This window comes from Pseudochaenichthys georgianus, chromosome 5, assembly GCF_902827115.2.
Source record: "Pseudochaenichthys georgianus chromosome 5, fPseGeo1.2, whole genome shotgun sequence".
Taxonomy (NCBI): domain Eukaryota; kingdom Metazoa; phylum Chordata; class Actinopteri; order Perciformes; family Channichthyidae; genus Pseudochaenichthys; species Pseudochaenichthys georgianus.
The window spans coordinates 20,592,556-20,612,169 of record NC_047507.1 but is presented as its reverse complement, the minus strand read 5'-3'; the positions used below and the strand labels follow the sequence as shown (position 1 = coordinate 20,612,169).

General features: G+C 40.6%; 2 protein-coding genes across 3 annotated transcripts; one reads left to right on the top strand and one right to left on the bottom strand.

The window, feature by feature from the left end:
* The first annotated feature begins 4,557 nt into the window (after positions 1-4,557).
* On the top strand, positions 4,558-9,220 carry wdr77 (WD repeat domain 77). Its single transcript, XM_034082989.1, has 10 exons — positions 4,558-4,933; positions 5,287-5,472; positions 5,558-5,699; positions 6,097-6,146; positions 6,410-6,480; positions 6,697-6,754; positions 7,849-7,917; positions 8,002-8,110; positions 8,191-8,259; positions 8,737-9,220. Exons 1-10 carry the CDS (start codon positions 4,825-4,827, stop codon positions 8,882-8,884), a joined length of 1,011 nt encoding a protein of 336 aa, XP_033938880.1. The 5' UTR covers positions 4,558-4,824; the 3' UTR covers positions 8,885-9,220.
* Positions 9,221-9,612: 392 nt separating this feature from the next.
* LOC117446158 (proline-rich protein 36) lies at positions 9,613-19,614 on the bottom strand. Of its 2 annotated transcripts, none has more exons than XM_034082170.1 (5): positions 19,409-19,614; positions 16,950-17,038; positions 13,804-13,918; positions 11,257-13,252; positions 9,613-11,169 (listed from the first exon to the last, which is right to left on the bottom strand). In XM_034082170.1, the coding sequence occupies exons 1-5, from the start codon at positions 19,482-19,484 to the stop codon at positions 11,073-11,075; spliced, it is 2,373 nt and encodes a 790-aa protein (XP_033938061.1). In that variant the 5' UTR covers positions 19,485-19,614; the 3' UTR covers positions 9,613-11,072. The 2 variants fall into 2 exon arrangements, with proteins under 2 accessions (XP_033938061.1, XP_033938063.1); XM_034082172.1 differs by having other exon boundaries at positions 13,804-13,894.

Here is a 19,614-nt window from a genome sequence, read left to right as displayed (position 1 = left end):
TCCAAGATCATCGGCGTGAAACAGAGACTTAAATTCCTTCTGTAACCAACAGATTCCTCGGAAAGCAGAGAGCATTCTGAACTCTCCAGGTCATGTACTCTCACATGAATTTCGTCTGTTGCCATCAGGGCGAAGATATGCTCTACCTGCTCAAAGGACTAATCACTTTTCTAAATCCTTCATCCCTTCTGCACTCAAACTTTTAAATTCTTGAAAAGGCTTTTAACTTGATTATTTATTTATTATTGTGATGCTTTGAACTATTTATAGTGTATTATTATAATTATCCACATCTGTGCTCCCGGGTGTATCTGTGTGTTTTCTTCTTGTATGTTCCTGCCTGTGTACATGACATAAGCTGCTGCTCATAACCAATTGCCCCTTGCGGGATTAATAAAGTTGTTGATTGATTGAGTTCAGTCTTGTCAAGGTTGAGCTTGAGGTGATGATCAGACATCCACTGAGAGATGTCAGCAAGACAAGCAGAGATGCGTGCGACGACCTGGGTCTCTGAGTGGGGAAAGGACAGAATTAATTGGGTGTCGTCAGCGTAGCAGTGGTATGAAAAACCATGCGGGCTAATGACTGATCCGAGCGAGTTTGTGTACAAGGAGAAGAGGAGGGGACCAAGAACAGAGCCCTGAGGGACCCCTGTAGTTAATTGACAAGGGTCGGACTCGGACCCTCTCCAAGTAACCCTGTAGGTGCGGTCTTTGAGGTATGAGGGAAAGTGCAGAGCCTGAAACTCCAAGTTCTTGGAGAGTGCGAAGGAGGATCTGATAATTCACTGTGTCAAATGCAGCAGACAGGTCCAAAAGGATGATGGCAGAAGAGAGGGAGGCTGCTTTAGCAGTGTGCAGTTCCTCAGTGACAGCAATGAGAGCAGTTTCTGTGGAGTGACCTGCCTTGAAACCAGACTGGTGCGGATCCAGAAGGTTGTTCTGATGGAGATAGCAGAAGAGTTGTCTAAAGACAGCGCATTCAAGTGTTTTAGACAGGAACGGGAGGAGAGAGACAGGCCTGTAGTTTATAACATCTGACGGGTTGAGAGTGGGTTTCTTTAGGAGAGGGTTTACTCTTGCCTCCTTGAGACTGTTTGGAAAGTGACCAGAAGTTAGAGAAGTGTTGATGAAATGGGTGAGAAACAGTAGAATATCAGGAGCGATAGTCTGAAGGAGGTTTAAAGGGAGGGCGGGCAGAGGTAATGAGGTTAAGAACCTCACTTGGAGAGAGAGGGGGAAAGGAGGTCAGTGTGTGGGTGAAAGGAGGGTCTGGTGACCCAGCAGTGAGTAGAGGTGAGTCAGAAAAAGAAGAGCGAATATCATCAACCTTTTTTTCAAAGTGGTTAACAAAGTCGCTTGACAGAAGGGAGGAGGGGGAAGGGGCTTTGGGGGGGTCCAGGAGGGAGGAGAAGATGGGAAATAGTTTTTTGGGATTGGAATAGGAAGATTGGATCTTATCTTGAAAGAAAGTGCTTTTTGCCTGAGAGATCGAAGCAGAGAAAGAGGAGAGGAGAGGAGAGCCTGATAGGTTAGGAGGTCGTCACGGTGTTTGGATTTCCACCATTTCCGCTCTTCTGCCCGAAGGACGGTTCTATTAGCACGCAGTGCATCATTTAGCCAGGGAGCAGGAGGGGACTGACGAGCCTGCAGAGATGTGAGAGGACAGAGAGAGTCCAGAGAGGATGAGAGAGTAGAGAGGAGAGTTTCTGCAGCAGAGTTTGGAGGCAGCAATTGGAACGAGTCAGAGGAAGGGAGGGCTGAGAGCACCGATGAGGCAAAGGTAGAGGGGGAGAGGGAACAAAGGTTACGGCGGACAGGTGCAGGATGAGAAGAGATTAGTTTGTTATGTTTGGAAAGGGGTAGAGAGAATGAAATGAAGAAGTGATCGGATGTGTGGAGCGGGTTTACAGAGAGGTTAGAAGTAGCGCAGTTCCTTGAGAATATGAGATCAAGGACATTGCCAGCTTTATGAGTTGGTGGGGACGGAGACAGTGAGAAAGCAAAGGTGGTTAACAGAGATGTTAGTTCGTCTATCTGCCCTGTCTGGAGGTTGAAGTCTCCGAGAAGTACAGCGGGAGGACCAGTTTCAGGGATGTGTGAGAGGAGATTATCTAATTCCTCCAAGAAGTCCCCCAAGGTGCCTGGTGGACGGTAGAGAACAACAATGGTTAATTGTATAGGATGGGTTACTGTGACAGCATGGAATTCAAAGGTGGAAGGAGTGAAGTTAGGTAGCTTGAAGAGGGAAAAGCTCCATTTGGGAGAGAGCAGGAGACCAGTGCCACCTCCTCTGCCAGTGGGTCTGGGTGTATGGGAGAAGGAATATGCTGTGGAGAGAGCTGCTGGGGTGGATGTGTTGGATGGAGTAATCCACGTTTCAGTGAGAGCAAGGAAATCCAGAGACTGCAGGGAAGCGTAGCCAGAGATGAAGTCAGCCTTAGGAACAGCTGACTGGCAGTTCCACAGGCCGCCTGAAACTAGATGTTGGATCTCAGTGGAGCATGTGGGATAGACGAGACCAGGCCGGTTATAGCGATTAGGCGATACACGGGGCCAGTGATAATTGCGAGAAGACACATAAACAGGAATGGAGAACATACACATGATTATAGCATGAGGGGTTAAACAACCAAATAAAATAAAACACTAGCGACAAGTAGGATTTGCCTCCTCTTTGACTCCTGCAGGACTCTAATGTCTTAGCCTGTCTGACGCTCCAGGAAAGTGCTACCTAAAATGGACACCTGATTACTGAGTTCTCACAGCTGTGGGGCCACGTCCCTTTAATTAGTTAACTCTCTGCAGCTGGTGGCCCTCAAAAGGAAATCGAGACTGGCTCCCTCCTGAGTTGTTATTGTCTTTTAAGTCAATTACATTAAACCCTAAGTTATAAAGTTATGAGTTTAACCCTTAATACAGTTACACCTACTCAATAAAGCTCTTAGTATTCTACAAATGTTTAAATCAAAGTTAACCCTAGCAGTCAGTTAGTTCAGTTTTAAGGTTTCAGTCAAATTACCTGTCCCAAGTTTCTGCCTGACAGATACTGTAGCGGTTTTGAGATTTAAAATCACAATTTCAGTCAGATCAACTACAGAGCATTTATACAGAGTACACACACCGAAACAGAGAAGTCTAAAAACAGAATGTTACTCACACAATTCTAGAAGTCTCCAGTTGCTTTTCCTGTCAAAATCGAGTTGCAAAATCATTTGATACATAGACTATACGCCCTCACTCTTGTTCTCGAGTGAGGGAACAATGGAGCGTGAGATGGGCCGGAGAATCGGAGCAGCGGAAGCGGTACTGCAGTCGCTTTACCGCACCGTTGTGACGAAAAGGGAGCTGAGCCAGAAGGCAAAGCTCTCTGTCTACTGGGCCATTTTCGTTCCTACCCTCACCTATGGTCATGAAGGATGGGTCATGACCGAAAGAACGAGATCGCGGATACAAGCGGCCGAGATGGGTTTTCTCCGCAGGGTGACCGTTGTGACGAAAAGGGAGCTGAGCCAGAAGGCAAAGCTCTCTGTCTACTGGGCCATTTTCGTTCCTACCCTCACCTATGGTCATGAAGGATGGGTCATGACCGAAAGAACGAGATCGCGGATACAAGCGGCCGAGATGGGTTTTCTCCGCAGGGTGGCTGGTGTCTCCCTTAGGGATAAGGTGAGAAGTTCGGTCATCAGGGAGGGACTCGGAGTTGAGCCGCTCCTCCTTCGCGTCGAAAGGAGCCAGTTGAGGTGGTTCCGGCACCTAGTTAGGAGGCCACCTGGGCGCCTCCCTAGGGAGGTGTTCCAGGCACATCCAGCTGGGAAGAGACCAAGGGGTAGACCTAGGACCAGGTGGAGGGATTATATCTCTTCGCTGGCCTGGGAGCGCCTTGGGATCCCTCAGTCAGAGCTGGTTGATGTCGCCAGGGAAAAGAAAGTTTGGGGCTCTCTGCTGGAACTGCTACCCCCGCGACCCGACCACGGATAAGCGGGAGAAGATGGATGGATGGATGGACATAGACTATAGGAAATTGAATATTTCTGTGAAGGGGTGGAAGGGAATGAGGAGATAGAATGAGGTGTATGTCATCTTTATATCATTCTGTATGTAACTGTTTTGAAAAATAATAATTATCTGAAATACCACTACCGTTAAGTAAAGCAGAGGTTTAACCAACAATAAAGGATTATGATGCATACGAAACTTGCAGGAATACTGGGACTTCAATAACACAGCACAACCTATTTATAGTATAGTTCTAATGTAGTATAATTAGAAAACATTGAATGGGTTGTGGAAATCTATGTCATTAGTCTGAGAGAGTATATCTTTATCATGCAGGACATTTATGCAGGACAAAAAAAAAATTATGGCACGGTTATAGAAAATAGGGAAGTTAGCAGACAACTTTAGAAACATATATCAGAGTGAGGAGAGGAGACAGAGCTTAAGGAATGCATTTCATAAAGACAACTTTAAAATTAAGACATGAGAAAAATGTTAAACCTGCAGGTGGCAGTAATACATCATTGTGGAAGAAAACTGCCGTAAAACACCAAAGAAGAAGAAGAGACCAGGAAGTGTCTGTTCATCGCTCCCATGTGTTGCATACATTAATGGTTGCTGTTCAGTCGTTCATTCATTGTTTGAACGAAATCTTAAGCAATATTTAGCTAAAGCAAGCCAACTTGTTAGTTACCTTTCCTAACTCAACCAAAGACGAACCCGGTCCTCAGGCAAACTGTAACAGCTAGCTAGCTAACGTTAAAATCGTGCTAAATTGGTTTGGAAAACTATAGCTGTAGTCATTGAAAAAAAGTGCGTAGCCTGAATGAAAAGTGCAGTGGATACTAGCATGATCAAGGATAACTGTTGGAACATACCTCCCAATGCTCCAGCGTGCATGGAGAAGCATCTGAGCTGCGCGCAGTACAGAGCAGGTGAGAGGCAAGCTAGAAATGTACACGCTACGTAGTTATTATTATTATTGAGTATATATGCGTATGTACTGATATGAAGGCTTCCCTCCCCTCGTGATTAGGTGTATAAACAATATACATTTCATTGTTTTTAAAAGCTGCATATGCACACTAGGTCAGTGGCTGCAGGTGGCTCGTTATTGAGAAACCCATTGCAATGTACAGCTTGAATATGAACTACTTGGTGGATTGGAGACTAGCCATTTTTGAACATAGTGACTGTTAAGTCATTTTATTTTTCTGTGGCCTAGAATTATGTTTTTTTTTTTTGTTTTTTTTTTATTAATGTCTTTCCTTATTGGCTCTCTTCACAGATGGCACTCTCCTGCTCGGTGCCTCCAGCCTCTCTGGCAGAAACTGGCAGGGATCTGTTTGGATCTACAGCGACCCTGAGCAGGCCCCCAATGAGGGACTCTGCAAAGCTGGTGTGCAAACTGAGGCTGGAGTCACAGATGTCAAATGGGTATCAGAAAAGGGTATTCTTGTTGCATCAGACTCCGGTAAGAAAAACATTTGCAGCAGTTACGAATCAAGCAATCGTCTTTACGTGCTTAACTAGAGTTTATTGAATTGGTTCTTTCTCAGGTGCCTTGGAGCTCTGGGAATTAGCAGAGGATGAACGCCTGCTAGTGAATCGCTTCACCAAACATGAGCATGACCACATTGTCACAACAGTGAGCCCAATCAGTGGAGGAAGTGGTGCTGTCACTGGAAGCATGGACTGTCGGTGAGACATCATTTTTTCTAAGTACACGCACACATCCAGAACAGAAACATGTTGTAAAACTTCAGCATTAGGATTTTTTTCACTTTTTTTCTCTCACCTTTCTTATCACAATAAGGTCTGCCTGTAACAATTATTTTGTATTATTCATTAATCTGTATAGTATTTTCTAGACTAATCATTTGTCTTTTTTTAAATGTCTTATTTTATCCTAAACCCTATTCAGTTAAATATGATATGAAACGGATAAAAGAGAAGGCATCTCGATATTGAAAAGCATTTTCTGACATTTTTGCAGTAACATTTAAATAAACATTTAACACATTTTCAAAAATAATTGGTGCTTATTGTTGTTGCAACTCTAATAACAATGCATCTCTTCCCCTGCCGTTCACTGCAGAATTAAAGTCTGGGATCTCACTCAGGATATGGCCCTTACTACCTACCATGGTAAAGGAATATCTTAAAACTGCTCTCAGAATATCTATATACTAGAAATGTTATTTTAAAATAATATTCAGTTAGTTTTTAAGAACTGTTTGCTTTTCTCTGAAATACAAGAAGTTTCATTGTATAACAAGACGGACATGTAGTTGTGTCCATGTGACCAGTAATACAAAAATTAAAAAATGACAGCCCTAATTTAAAAAAGGAAATGTTCATTCATAAAGATGGTAAAAGCCATACCTGTCCCCACTTTTTTCTTCCTCCAGGGCACACGCAGCCAGTCAGTTGTGTTGCCTGCAGTCCGACAGATGAGTCTATCTTCGTCTCCTGTGGTCAGGTATGATACTGATCTTCAGTTGGCACATATTGTTGTGAACACAACACCTAACAAACATTGACTGCCTGAACTACATTTTGAGCGTGATGTTTCATCTTTTGTTATGATACTATTAATGCTGTGAATTAAAGTCCTGCATTAATGAAGTGCAGAGGGATAATTTCATGTCTAAACTTGTCTTCAGTCAAACTCAACCTGTTATCGGCTTTCCCTCAGGATGGCCGTGTGCTGATGTGGGACAGGAGGAAGCCAGACAAACCAGCCTCAAGAATAGGTGAGCAACACGTCCCAATTTTAAAAAACAGCTCCTGATATTTTTGACAGGTTATTGACGAAACAGGAATTTTTGTTGGTGCTACAGTGGAAAATAGTATCGCTGACAGACAAATGTCTAACAATCTAGATAGTCCATGATGTCTGGCTGAGCTAACGAGCCATCGTCTGGTGTCTATTGATCCCTAAGTCTAATGCCAAATTGTCATTGCTCGACTCGACTCACTTTTGGTACCATTCAAACTTACTTAAAATGTGCAGTGCTTGGCATAGTTTCCTAGGCTGCTATTTCTTAAAATCTGCGGTGTGTACTTAATAGTTCACCCACTCACACTATGGGCACTCTGTCTGAGCATATCTCTGTCAAGATTACATTACATTTAGTTGACGCTTTTATCCAAAGCGACTTACAATAAGTACATTCGACCAGGAAGACACAACCTTGAAGAAAACAGAATCATAAAGTACATCAGGTTTCATAGAGCCAAGCATTTCAAGTGCTACTCAACTGGCTATAGATAGGCCAGTCCTTTATTAGTATATAAGTGCTCTGTTAGCAGTTCTTTGTTAGTAATTCTATCGCTCGAGGTGGAGTCGAAAGAGATGAGTTTTCAGTCTGCGCCGGAAGGTGTGTCCCAGATCAGGGAATGTGTGAAAGTGACTTTTTTGCTGTACTATTTAATCAAACATTTAGCTATCCAACTACCTTTTTATATATTCTCAGTCTAAAAGCTACTATATCTCATCCTAATAATGTCTTACATTATCATTCTCACTGATAAGCAAGAGGCGCAAGGTTTTTTGTTATCAAACCTATCAATGGGAGAGTTTTTAATTAATTTACGGTTGTATCAGATTGGATATACGCTCAGCATGCTTGGAACCTTGACCGAGGTGGTACCAAAAAAAGTACTAGGTACTTTCTATAACTTTCCCTTAACGGAAAACCGAAAAGACCAAGTCGTGCTGAGTAGAGTTGTACCGTACGCAGTTGAAATGCATTATAATAGTCTGTCCAGCTTAATTAATGGAAGTACATCTTAAGCAATTTTTGATATAATGCATATTCCATTGTCGATTTTGTGTTTGTCTCAGATGTAGAGTCAATCTGCTCCCCTACCACTGTCGTCTGGCACCCCCACCACAGGAGCACCATTGCATTTGGTAAGTTCCAGCAGCAGGTTACTGATTGAAGGAGACATTTATTTGGCAGCCTCTGTGGTTCTGATCCTTTTTATTGTGCCTCAGGTGATGCGCTGGGTAGAGTGACCATGAAGGACTTCCTGGGAACAGAGCCGGCCCAGTTGGTGAGCGTTCACAGCCGCGGAGTTAATGGGCTGGCCTTCTCTACACACAGGTAACTCTGATTTCTATCAACGTTTTATTAGCTCTTGTGTTGCTCCTCTACAAAGTTGTAACTAATTTCCCCCCTCCCAGTACCCCCCTGCTAGCCTCCATAAGTGATGATTGTTCCCTTGCTGTAATGAACTCCGACCTGGAAGAAATGTGAGTCCTTTAACTTCATACTAAGAATTAAGTCAATCAAAAAAAATGTAATCAATTAAAAATGCATAATCATGGGGCTTTGCAATTTGTCCAAAATGTTCTAACCCAGTTTAGATGTCTACACAACAATAATTGTATTTGCCTGTGTGAATTAGTATGAGTGTTAAATTATGTAATTAGGAATTTAAGTGTAAAATCAACAAGTTTTAGTTGAATTATAGAGAAAAAACATTCCAGTGGATACTAAGAAATGCAGGGGAATTGTTTGGTCATGCTTGGTCATTTTAATGGGATGTTTAAGCAAAAACCACAATCTTTAAATGACACTCTCTCAAAGTAATTTATATCAGATCACATGAAAAATGTTAATCTAGTATTTGCTTGTTATTATTTATTAAGACGATGTTATTTCTATCTCAAGATTGTAATATTGAATTACTGCCCAGTTTAAAGTAATAATTTTGTCTTCCTCTTTAGACTTAGAGATCGGCGGCACCAGGACTTTGTCAAAGGTGTCTGCTGGCTCCACGATGGCTCCAACACCCTAACAACCGTAGGCTGGGATCACCTCGTGCTTCACCACACGGTGGATCCGGCCGCTAAAGCCTTAAACTCTCCCTCTTAAACCCAATGCTCACATACCTTGGAAAGAGCATGTATCAAGATGAGTACTTACCCCCCTATTTTTTAAGGGGGCGTCCATGCGTGTCTAAAACATCAGGCAATATTGATTAAAGTTTGTAATTGTCATTTAGTACTCTAGATATTTGCTGAATATTTGGACTATTGCTCTGCTGATCCCGACCTGGTAGAGCAATAGTTTCTCTATAATTGCTGTCTCTATCCACTTCCTTCATACTGTATAGCATTTCCATGTGTAATTACACTTAAGGCAACCCATTTGTATTTGCATAATTTTACATTAAAGGTAACGTCCTGATGTAAAAGCCAGAGCATTTGACACTTCTTTCTATTTCCTTGAATCTACTACATGTTGACATCAGCAAGACTTTAGGAAGCAACAGTTGTAGGGATGAAGACTTAAACAATGTGTCTGAGGATTATACCATATTATAACTAATAGTTAGCCATTAACTGCATACTGAAAGAAACATGAAGTGTTTGATTTGTAATGATCCAAAAAGATACTAATATGCTATAAAATAAGCCCTCGTATAAGAATATTTTTTTTTGTTTTATTTATGTCATTGGTCACATGACACAAGTTATTGAGAATAAGACGTCTTTAATATAATGCTTTTTTTAATGGAAAAGGCACTAAAATCCCAAATGAACAGGTGTGTCCCGGTCATTGCTATAGTGTTTCATTTAGTTTATATTAGTATTTGCATGCACACCAGACTGGGGCAGACACTCTTCACACACTGCTGGGTCAAATGAGGGTAGTGTGTTGTGTGGGCGGTTAGCTCAGAAGTTAACAAGATTACATGTTTTCAAAGTGAGTGGCAGGTCATTGGTTCTCATTGCTAATCTGTGGTCTGACATAGGCCGGTCTGAGATGCTATTATTTTATTCACATGACACCAGCTCCATGTGTTGTGGCGAAAGTGAAGAAAACACTTGACCAAAATCTGACCACCTTTTTATATGAAATATCTTTCATTGCCTTTACAAAGTTAAGTTTGAGCCAACATATAAATATGAAGATGCAATTCATTTAACAAATGGCTTAATACTAACAATTGCAATGCTAAAGAATATTGAAAGAACTTTACTAGCTTAAGACGGAAAATTAATAAGAGATTTAACATATTTTAGGTTAAAAAAAGTATTTTTGAATCCTTAATGTCAAATTACTATATTATCCACTGCTCTGTCTACCAGTTGTTTTCATATGCAAACTCAAGCAGTCATCTTTGTCTTTTCTCGAATAAGACGTCCAAACAAACGCTTAAAACGGCACAACAAAACTCCACCAGACATGCAATTAATGCTTGAATTTATTTTCCAGTTACATTTGGAATAGATGAACGTCTCTGTTTTAAGACTTTACAACCTCTATTTTAAATACTTTGATTATACAACCTTAACATGTATATACAATTGCATCTTACATATTTTAAGTTCTGATATAATATTATATGAACTGATATATTTACAACAAGAGTGCAGATGCATAAACACCCATTTTACAGTCAAATAACTCATAAAGAGGGAAAAACATTTCCTGGATCAATAAATATGAGAAACGATCCAACTGAAACACACTTGTCTGAATTAGCTGTTTGATTCACCCCAGAGGACCGAGCATATTGTACATGTAACAGTGAAAGAACATTTCTGTTATTAGACATGCGACTACAGAATGAACCACAATAATTGTACTGTACATTATTTTTGTATTATACAATCAAGATTACAGATACATCTGTCAGACTTTATTCAGATGTTTTATTTTCACTCGGCTTTGGATAACTTTGAATATTGTCTTGTGAATTTAACCATTCTGCCATTGGCACTAATTCAAACTTATGTGTATGGAATATATACGTCTAGGCTGATTAAACAGCAGCAGCCAAAATAAATTGTCCACCAGACTGATACTTTAAAAACATGAAATACAAAAACAGAAAACAATATTTGACATTGAAAGTGCGTTCTCCAAATTGAGAAATACATTTAGAGAACATTCAGAACTGAGAAGACCGTTGTTATAAAACATTCTTAACGTATTTTCTAACCACATTTGTTCAAAGTGCTCCCTCCCCCCCCACATAGTACTTCTGATGCAAGGTCACATTATCCAATCACACACAGTTGTGCTTAACACAAGAACCCTTTCCATTAACATATTAAGGCTCCCCTTTACTGACGAGGGTTATGGGCTGTTTGGTTCCAGGCCGAACTGTAAAGGTCATACCATACTGATGTTTTGACTGCGTTCCGTTGCTGAAAAGAACAAATGAATTATTATGAATTTATACTGTACACAAACACTGGGCTTATTGTCTCGAGAAAAAAACTGTCATATTTTACCTGGTGGGAACTTTCATTGAGGAAGACTCCTGATATTTTCTGACCAATTTATTCTCCAGCTCCTGCATGTTTAGGGTTGGTACTTTGTTGACCACAGGGTAATTCTTGCTCTGTGGTCGGGCCCTGGGGACAACAGGGACCTTATAGTCCTCATCGGGCAAGGGGGAACCCCAGTCATCAGAACTGGACTCTGCCTCCTTCACTGTGGCCATTTTGTGGTCCATTTCCAACATCTTTTTTTGTAAGATGCTCTGGAGTGTGGCCTGGCTGGGTGAAAGATTAGATGGTAGCTGAGAAGGGACGGCTTTTGGTTTGGTCTGGGGTTGCAGCTTTGGCTTTGCATCAATGTCAGGAGGTGGGAGTTTTAGAACTGGTGGGGGTTTGGCCTTTGGAGGAGGAGGTGGAACTTGAGATGGAGGTAGAGGGATCTTTTGTGGTGGTGGTGGTGGTGGTGGTGTTGTTGGTGGTTTTGGTGTTGGTGCTGGTACCTTTTTCATGGGCGGGTCAGGTGGAGGCATGGAAGGAGGGGGTTCCATAAAATCGTCAAAATCGTCAAAGTCATCAAACTCTGGCGGTGGAGTGAGTAGTGGCATACTTAACTCCTCAGGCTGTGTGGATTGAGACTTTAAAGGGGTTTGCACTGCATGTTGTTTCTGCTCAACCAGGTTGGTCCTATTTGTGGATGCAGCCATCCTATTGAGCGCTAAACTTCTGGATAGCGTTTGATCTATGACCAGAGCAGGGCTGCTGGGTTTCTCTGGACCCTGAATAGTTTGCATATGTACCACAGGACTGACAGACTTTGAACTCTCCTGTAATCTTTCTGGAGATGTTGGAGAATAAGTTGAGCTGGACCTTGGGCTGACGATAAAGGAATTGGGACTTGAGTCACTCGGTTGAATGATTGCACGAGGCTCCTGATGTGACTTGCTGCTGTTTTCCCGTGACAGAGTGTGACTCGATCTGTGTTTATCTCTGTCTTTAGCCGCCTTCAAAAGAGCCAGTGGCGAGGCTACAGGTCCATTTCGTGCCCCGTTAGATTCATTACTCTTCAGGTTGCGTAGTTTGCGATCTATTAACGGACTGTATTTGAATTTGCGACTTTGACTTGGAGATTCTTCAAGTCTGTCGTTGACTGTCTCGGAATTCACCTGAGAAACCTTTGGTCTCTGAAGCTGTGGTGATGTCTGAGGTGGAGGCTGGAGAGATTTGCCAATGTCTGGCTTTGTTAGAACTATCGCTGTTTTAGCCTCCTTTTTTGGCTCAGGCAGGTGTGATGAAGGGGTTTGGGTTATGTGTAAGGGCTCTTTCAGTTCCTGTACTTCTTTGAGAACTGGTTTGGACGGTGTAGCCAATTTAGGGGATTTCCCATCCACCGCAACAAGCACTTGAGAAGAGTTAACAGATGCAGAATCATCCAGGAGTAACATCTGCTTTGGTCTTGGGTCATGTTCCTGATACCCGCTGAGAATTGAGGGCTGAGGAACATTGTAAAGCTTTGCTGTGTTTCTGGGATTGAAACTGGATACTGTTGCTCTCTGCACAGGGGGAGGTGGGGCAGGGCTCTGTGGTGGGGAGTCAAAGTTGAACATAGAGGACAGTCTGATGGGTTTTTCGGGTGGTTTCTTAAGAGACCTAAGTGTCCTTTCAGAAGGAGGCTGAGGTGGGGCAAAAGCTGGGCACTCAGGTAGGTTGCCTGGCGAGGGGCTAGAAATGGGTACAGATGATAAAGAGCAAGTAGATGGAGGCTTTGGCGGAGCCATTGGTGGCGGTTTAATGAAGGTAAAGTCTTCTTCATCCGCGAAGGGTGCCAGTGAGGACGGTTTTGCCAAATTTAGAGTGTTCAGGTCACCCATGAAGTCTGGTGGAGGAGGGACAAAAGTCTGTGGAGGGGGTGGAGGCGCCATTGAGGGAGGGGGAGGAGGAACAAATACTTCCCCCTCCACAAGGTCGGGCACAGATATAACAGATCCATTGGAAAGGTGATGTCCACCAACTGTGTAAAGAATAGAGAATAACTGAGAAAGTGTACACTAAGAGAACACTTAAAACATTGTTACAAGAATATACATTCTGTAAGAGTAATTAGAATAATTAAGAAACATGGATGTAATGATGTTCTTACATTTTATATATAAGTTTTATTCAACGGTTTATCAAAAACAAGTTTCAAAAAGTAAATCAGGAAGAATCAATATTTAATGATGAAAATAACTAAGTTGTGTATTTATCACACATAGATTTAGAATGCTTAGATAATATTAAATGAATTACCCCCTCCTTCTACGACAAACACTCCCATTTTGTAAACAATCTTGCCATCTGGTAAGGCAGTTGAGACATTCAGGAGGGTTATTGAGCAACAGCCTGGACAAACATTTACCTGCCCTGCTTCTAACACTTTACGGCGACTTTCTGATTGCTGCAATCCATCAACTTAGTTTGAGTAAAGGAACCGCAAGTGATCTGAGTCCTTCAGAGAGTAAATAATGAAATTCTTCAACATGTTAAACTTAATGTACATATTTGAAGTAGGTAGACACTCACTTGAGCCGTTGGTCTTTGGACCATTGATCGGTGGAAGGAGGGGGACTTTGGGTGTCGGGACGGCATACCCTTGAAAACTGTCAGATGTGGACTGTGAAGGGGAAAAAACATTAAACTGTTGATATTTCAACAAGTTCAACACAGAAAACAAGAATGGATTAATAACAGCAACAAAATAAAGAGGCACTTAGAAATGTTGTTTTTGTTTTTTTACTGGGAGTATTCACTCCTTGAGTGAACAAACCAGTTCTCAGCAATTGAGACCAGCCCTCAATGTCCCTTCGAAACAGATTTACATGTCCCATTTGCCATTAATACAACAAGGCTCTCAGATATTGGTATTATGAGGAACCTTATATTTTCATTAATGGTTTTTTAATTATTATTTTACCACATGTATGAATCTGATTTAAAATAATATATATTTCAATTGTTTTAATTGACAGCACTCTTCCACATACTTTAGTTATGAGGAGCACAAAGTGATTCACACCTATTATTAATTATATAAGGATAGAGGGTGTTGTTTTTGTCATACTGATATTCTGAACAATCTGTGCTGTTGTATTTGCTGTAAAGTGTCTCTACTGTAGGCTATTTTTATTATATGTACAGCACTTTGGCTCGACCAAAAATCGTTTATAAATGTGCTATATAAATAAAACTTGATTTGATTTGATATTGTCCTACTGTTAATATGGGCCAGGCTGCGAAAATTGTAGGCTGTCAATTAGAGGCCTCTGTTTCCAACATGGCAACAAAACTAAACACACACAGTGTTGACACAATAAAGGTCTATGTGAGTTAACTGGTATACTGTATGCCCTTCGAAGGGCAAACCAAAATCATTTCAGAGACAAGAAAATAATCTGCTGTACCTTTTGTTTTAATTGGGCTGCAGGCTCTGAGTAATTTTCTATTACAATTGAGCAACAAGCTTACACCAATTTCAATTAAAAAAACATATTTATTCCTTAGGCTGGTAATGAATAAGGTTCTTATAGTTGCGGTTAAACTGCTTTTCAGCTCTTTTAATGTTTGCGTTCGATACTAGAATAACTTGGACATTTGCCTGATATCACACCCTAAATCTTTCTCTTGGCTAATACTCGCAGGGCATTTATGTGGTTTCTTGGAAAGGTATGAAGACTGCGCCACAGGTTGAGGGCGTGTCTCTAAAGATGGCGTATGATCCAGATTGATTTTGTCTCTTTGTTCCCAAAGCTGTGACTCACTTTCATTTGTCTCAGTAGTCTCAGCTGTCCTGCCCATGTGCTGGGTGTGTCACGCCAAAACACATGCCTCAGACACCGTCACAGAACACTCCCAAACACTGAGGTGTGTGAACCATAGCAGAGATGAGCGCTTTATTTATATGCACCATGACGATATAATGTGAGGCATGACAGTCATTCAGGCTGATACAAGTTAAGGTGAATCTTCCCGAACCACTTACAAATAAAACTAACTCAGCATATTGGGATATCTACACTTATACACAGAGGTGAAACACTTGGATCATTACTTAAGTAAAGGTATCAATGCCACAAAGAGAACATAATAAAATTCCTGCAATAAAAAATGTACTTGAATTTATAAAACTATCAACAAAGGATTATACAAAACTAAAGGGCTCATTATGCTACAGAATGGCCCTTGTGAGTGAACAATATTTAACTCTTAAATGCATTAGAGTAGAAGTATAAAGTAGAATCAAAATAAATTACTCAGTAAAGTAAAAACTGTACTTAAAGGTGGGGTAAGTAAGTTTCAGAAACCGGCTTGAGATACACTTTTTGTTATATTCCATGGAATGCTCTTAACATCCCGATAGCAATGAATATCTTAAGTGCTTTGACAAAAAATCCATAAAAAAATGTCATCTGTAGAAGCCGTAATACTGTAAAAAGTACAGCCGGCCCGGCTAAACGGATATGATGGCCTACCTGCCTGTCAGCCTTCCATCGGGGCACAAACTTATCTCGTGCCCTCATTGGTCATGTGCGTGTTCGTGTGTGTTGGAGGAGGGGCTCTATAAGGAAGTGGCAGATTTTCTCCGGTTGTGTATTTTCAAATTCTAGCGATCTCGAGCCGGTTTCTCAAACTTACCTACCCCACCTTTAAGTACAATACTTATTTATTGTACTTAGTTACTTTCCACAACTTGTGATACTTTATTATTAATATACTAAAACCAAATGTGGCCGTTTATATTTAATGTATCAACCACAATGTTTTTGCAGTAATTTCAAATGTCCATTTTGAAAACTACCCTGAATGCAAGTAAAGCTTAAAGGTGGGGTAGGTAAGTTTGAGAAACCGGCTCGAGATCGCTAGAATTTGAAAATACACAACCGGAGAAAATCTGCCACTTCCTTATAGAGCCCCTCCTCCAACACACACGAACGCACACATGACCAATGAGGGCACGAGATAAGTTTGTGCCCCGATGGAAGGCTGACAGGCAGGTAGACCGTTGTACTTTTTACAGTATTACGGCTTCTACAGATGACATTTTTTTATGGATTTTTTGTCAAAGCACTTAAGATATTCATTGCTATCGGGATGAGCATTCCATGGAATATAACAAAGATACTCGTGTATCTCGAGCCGGTTTCTGAAACTTACCTACCCCACCTAAGGGACTGTTTTTATTATTATAAATTAGCTTTTGTCTTACAGTATGCTTTGTAATGCACCTGGATGGTAATAGCATTTCAATTAAGAAAAACATTTTGGACTAAAATCGCATTGTGAGTTACATCACTGTTCACAGCCATACTACAAATACTTTATAAGAAAAGTGTCAGTTGTCAGTTTTATCCGACTCACCAAACACCAATGCTATTCTGACAAAATAGTAAATGATTGATTAACAATGAATGGTAGCGCCCTGGCCTGTGCTTGTTAAAGATCCGACCCAGATTCCAATCCAGTCAAACAATAAACATTCTTTATCAGCTCATTTGAATATGTCCAGCTCTGCAGATACAGGGTACAATATTCAGTAATCATTTAATTGCAGGTAACCGACAGACGGGGGAGAGTCTGCTCAGATGCATATCATATGATATTTTCATTCAGGAAACTGAAAATTGTGAATAATTATGTACAATACATGCATGAAGCTTTACTGAGATACTCACAGCATGATGCTTGACGGTGGGTCTGGCCCGCACACTGGCAGTCCCCGACTCGGGGATCGCTGATGACTCCAGCACCAGCTCCACATTGTCTGAGTAAATAAAAAACAAAACAGATTACTATGTTGTGGCAGGTCCTTAGTGAGCAGTGGGTTTCAGTTGATGATTTAAGCCATTACATTGCTCAATACTATGTGAATATTTTGGCAATGTGGTTGGTCTAAGACACAGACCAACAGAGCCAAATACTTTACAATGAATTGGTCATTTTGCAGGTGATGAGATACTCTATGCACCAAAGTGGACTCTTAGTAGTTACAGTGTGATCATATGTGCTGTAAAGGTAGTGTTGTTGAAAAATATATAGTTACTGGCAGCTAAACACATGATTGTAATCTTAGTTTATATTTCACTAGTGTGTAAAATGTCAAGGTTAGCATTTATTTGAATAAATTGAGCTTAAGTGACACTACTTAACCTTAACCTTAACAATCGGGACGGAAATGTTCGGATTTCCAAAGGGAGGTTCTGTGAATAAATTAAAAATCAAGAACCGAAAGAATTGAACTATTCATATCTTAGACTGCACTGTAACTTTTATCTTTTAATGTTTATTTTATTAGCTTTTCTTTTTAATGACTGATTTTAAATGCCATTTTCTTAATGTCTTTCATTTTTTGTTTTTCTTTTAATGTTTCTTTTATTATCTTTTACTGTTTTTAAATGCCTTTGCCTGGTGCTGAAAGGTGCTATATAAATAAACTTGCCTAATTGCCTTGCCTTGCCTAACCTTTTTTTAAAGAACTGGTTGGCTAAATATGAATGTGTATATTGCTTTTGAAGTTCTTTAAATATGTATTGTTTGTACTGCAAACAACAGAGCTTAATGGTCCTGCATGTGTAAGTCAAAGTGGATATAGGATATTTATATCATTCTTCAATGTTTTGTGGAAATGCTCAGTCTTTTGGTCTTTTTCTTAACATTTGTGTTTGAGATCTTACTTAGAGGCCCAAAGGTGAAAGGTTGACTTGAAAGGGCACCGAGACCAAGGCAATCACTAAACTCATCCCCATCCAGCTGAAGATGTGAAACAATAAGAAACCATTCTGCTAAACTAACTGATAATACTAGAGGTCTCCACGCTTGGTTTGAGAAAATAAATGTTGTGCATTCCTTCCACGTCAGTCATCTTCTCTGTCAAATAAGTGAATGTTGAAAGAAACTTGTCACTCATAGGCGTCTGCTGTTCAGAGCTACACATTATAAACAAAGACAGCAAAGTGTTTTATTTTACTTAATAGGATTTACCTTTTACTCATGTTCCCCCTGTGATGTTTATGCATTTTAAAACATACAGTATGATGCTGTCACTTCAAAAGCATTCAACTCAGAATGAAAAACTACAGGAAGAATTGCTTTTAATGTCCAACCAGTTCAACCAAATGTGAAGTTTCCCTATTGTGCACCTGCCTTATTTAAATTAACAAATATTAATCCCTCCTATTTCCTGTTTCCTGCTTGAACTGATGCCACACAAGCCATAGGAGTACATATGTAAACATGATCATAATTTTAGACATTTGATTTGCTATAGTTTGGCAAAGGAAGAACTAAGCCCAAGGTCCACTTACTATCTTTTTCTAGATCTTTTATCTCATGGTCTCCTTCAGCAAATACAGAGTGCTGTGTTGTTATTGCATATAAATATGCTGTTATGTTTTTTGTTTTACTATTCTCTTAAATAAATAATGTATTTGTTTATCAATGTACGATAGTACAAAATAGTAGTATAGCAAATAGTATAACGACAGATATTTTATTTCATTTGAATTGTCATAACATTGTTTTCACAACTGAAAGTAATTGTATGTGATGATCCCAATCACCTCATCATCAATCATCATTTTGTTGTGTATCTAAAATTATAGCTGACTCACATAAACTCCACCGAGGCAGGTCAGAACAACAAAAATGTGTTAAACACGAGCAGTGAGACGAAATGTTTTAGACATAAATCACATTTCAGAGTGCTGGGTCTAGGAGATATTCAGTTACACCAATGTTTCCACTTGACTGGAGTTTATAGCTATGCCTACACAATCCCTTGTTTCCTCAAAGCATTGTTAGGGCGCCACTAAAGCACACTACTGTAAGTCAACACAATGTGTAGAGGACAGAGGACAGGTCAGTGTGGAGCCAGACTTGGACTTTATCATTGAGAACAGGTTTTTATTATCTTGATTTCACCTGCTGCTGCCTATTCATCACGTCATTGCAAAATACCAAAATACTGTTGTGATTTCCTTTAGGGCCAACAGCTGTACATATGGGAGCTTTGTGGTTATAACACTTCTGTCCATGACAACATCTGGTAGCCAACAAAGGTCGTGTTGCTCTTCAGTACAAGTTTAAAGTGAGGACTAACTCTCAAGCCAATGGGCTCTGTTCACATTGTACTCACCCATGTCCTTCATTTTGGTATTGGTGTCGAAAAGAGACTGGTTCTTCCGACCCAGAAAATTCAGACCCTTCCTCATGATTATTGATAAGTTAAAACGCAGCTACGACTGGTCGGCTCTATACTTATTGACGCATTTTGAATGAAATGGTAAATCCGAGGTAAAGCGCAGGTGAGTTACTGTCCCGACAAGTGCACCCTCGCGCGCC

Excerpts from the sequence above, each read along its gene's own strand:
- wdr77 (XM_034082989.1), top strand. The coding sequence starts at position 4,825 with ATGAAAAGTGCAGTGGATACTAGCATGATCAAGGATAACTGTTGGAAC. Across the intron at positions 6,147-6,409 it reads GGCCCTTACTACCTACCATG|GGCACACGCAGCCAGTCAGT; the intron begins GTAAAGGAATAT and ends TTCTTCCTCCAG. Across the intron at positions 6,481-6,696 it reads TCTTCGTCTCCTGTGGTCAG|GATGGCCGTGTGCTGATGTG; the intron begins GTATGATACTGA and ends GCTTTCCCTCAG.
- LOC117446158 (XM_034082170.1), bottom strand. The coding sequence starts at position 19,484 with ATGAGGAAGGGTCTGAATTTTCTGGGTCGGAAGAACCAGTCTCTTTTC. Across the intron at positions 13,919-16,949 it reads CCACCGTCAAGCATCATGCT|TTTAATGTTTTTTCCCCTTC; the intron begins GTGAGTATCTCA and ends AAATATCAACAG. Across the intron at positions 11,170-11,256 it reads TCAATGAAAGTTCCCACCAG|CAACGGAACGCAGTCAAAAC; the intron begins GTAAAATATGAC and ends TGTTCTTTTCAG.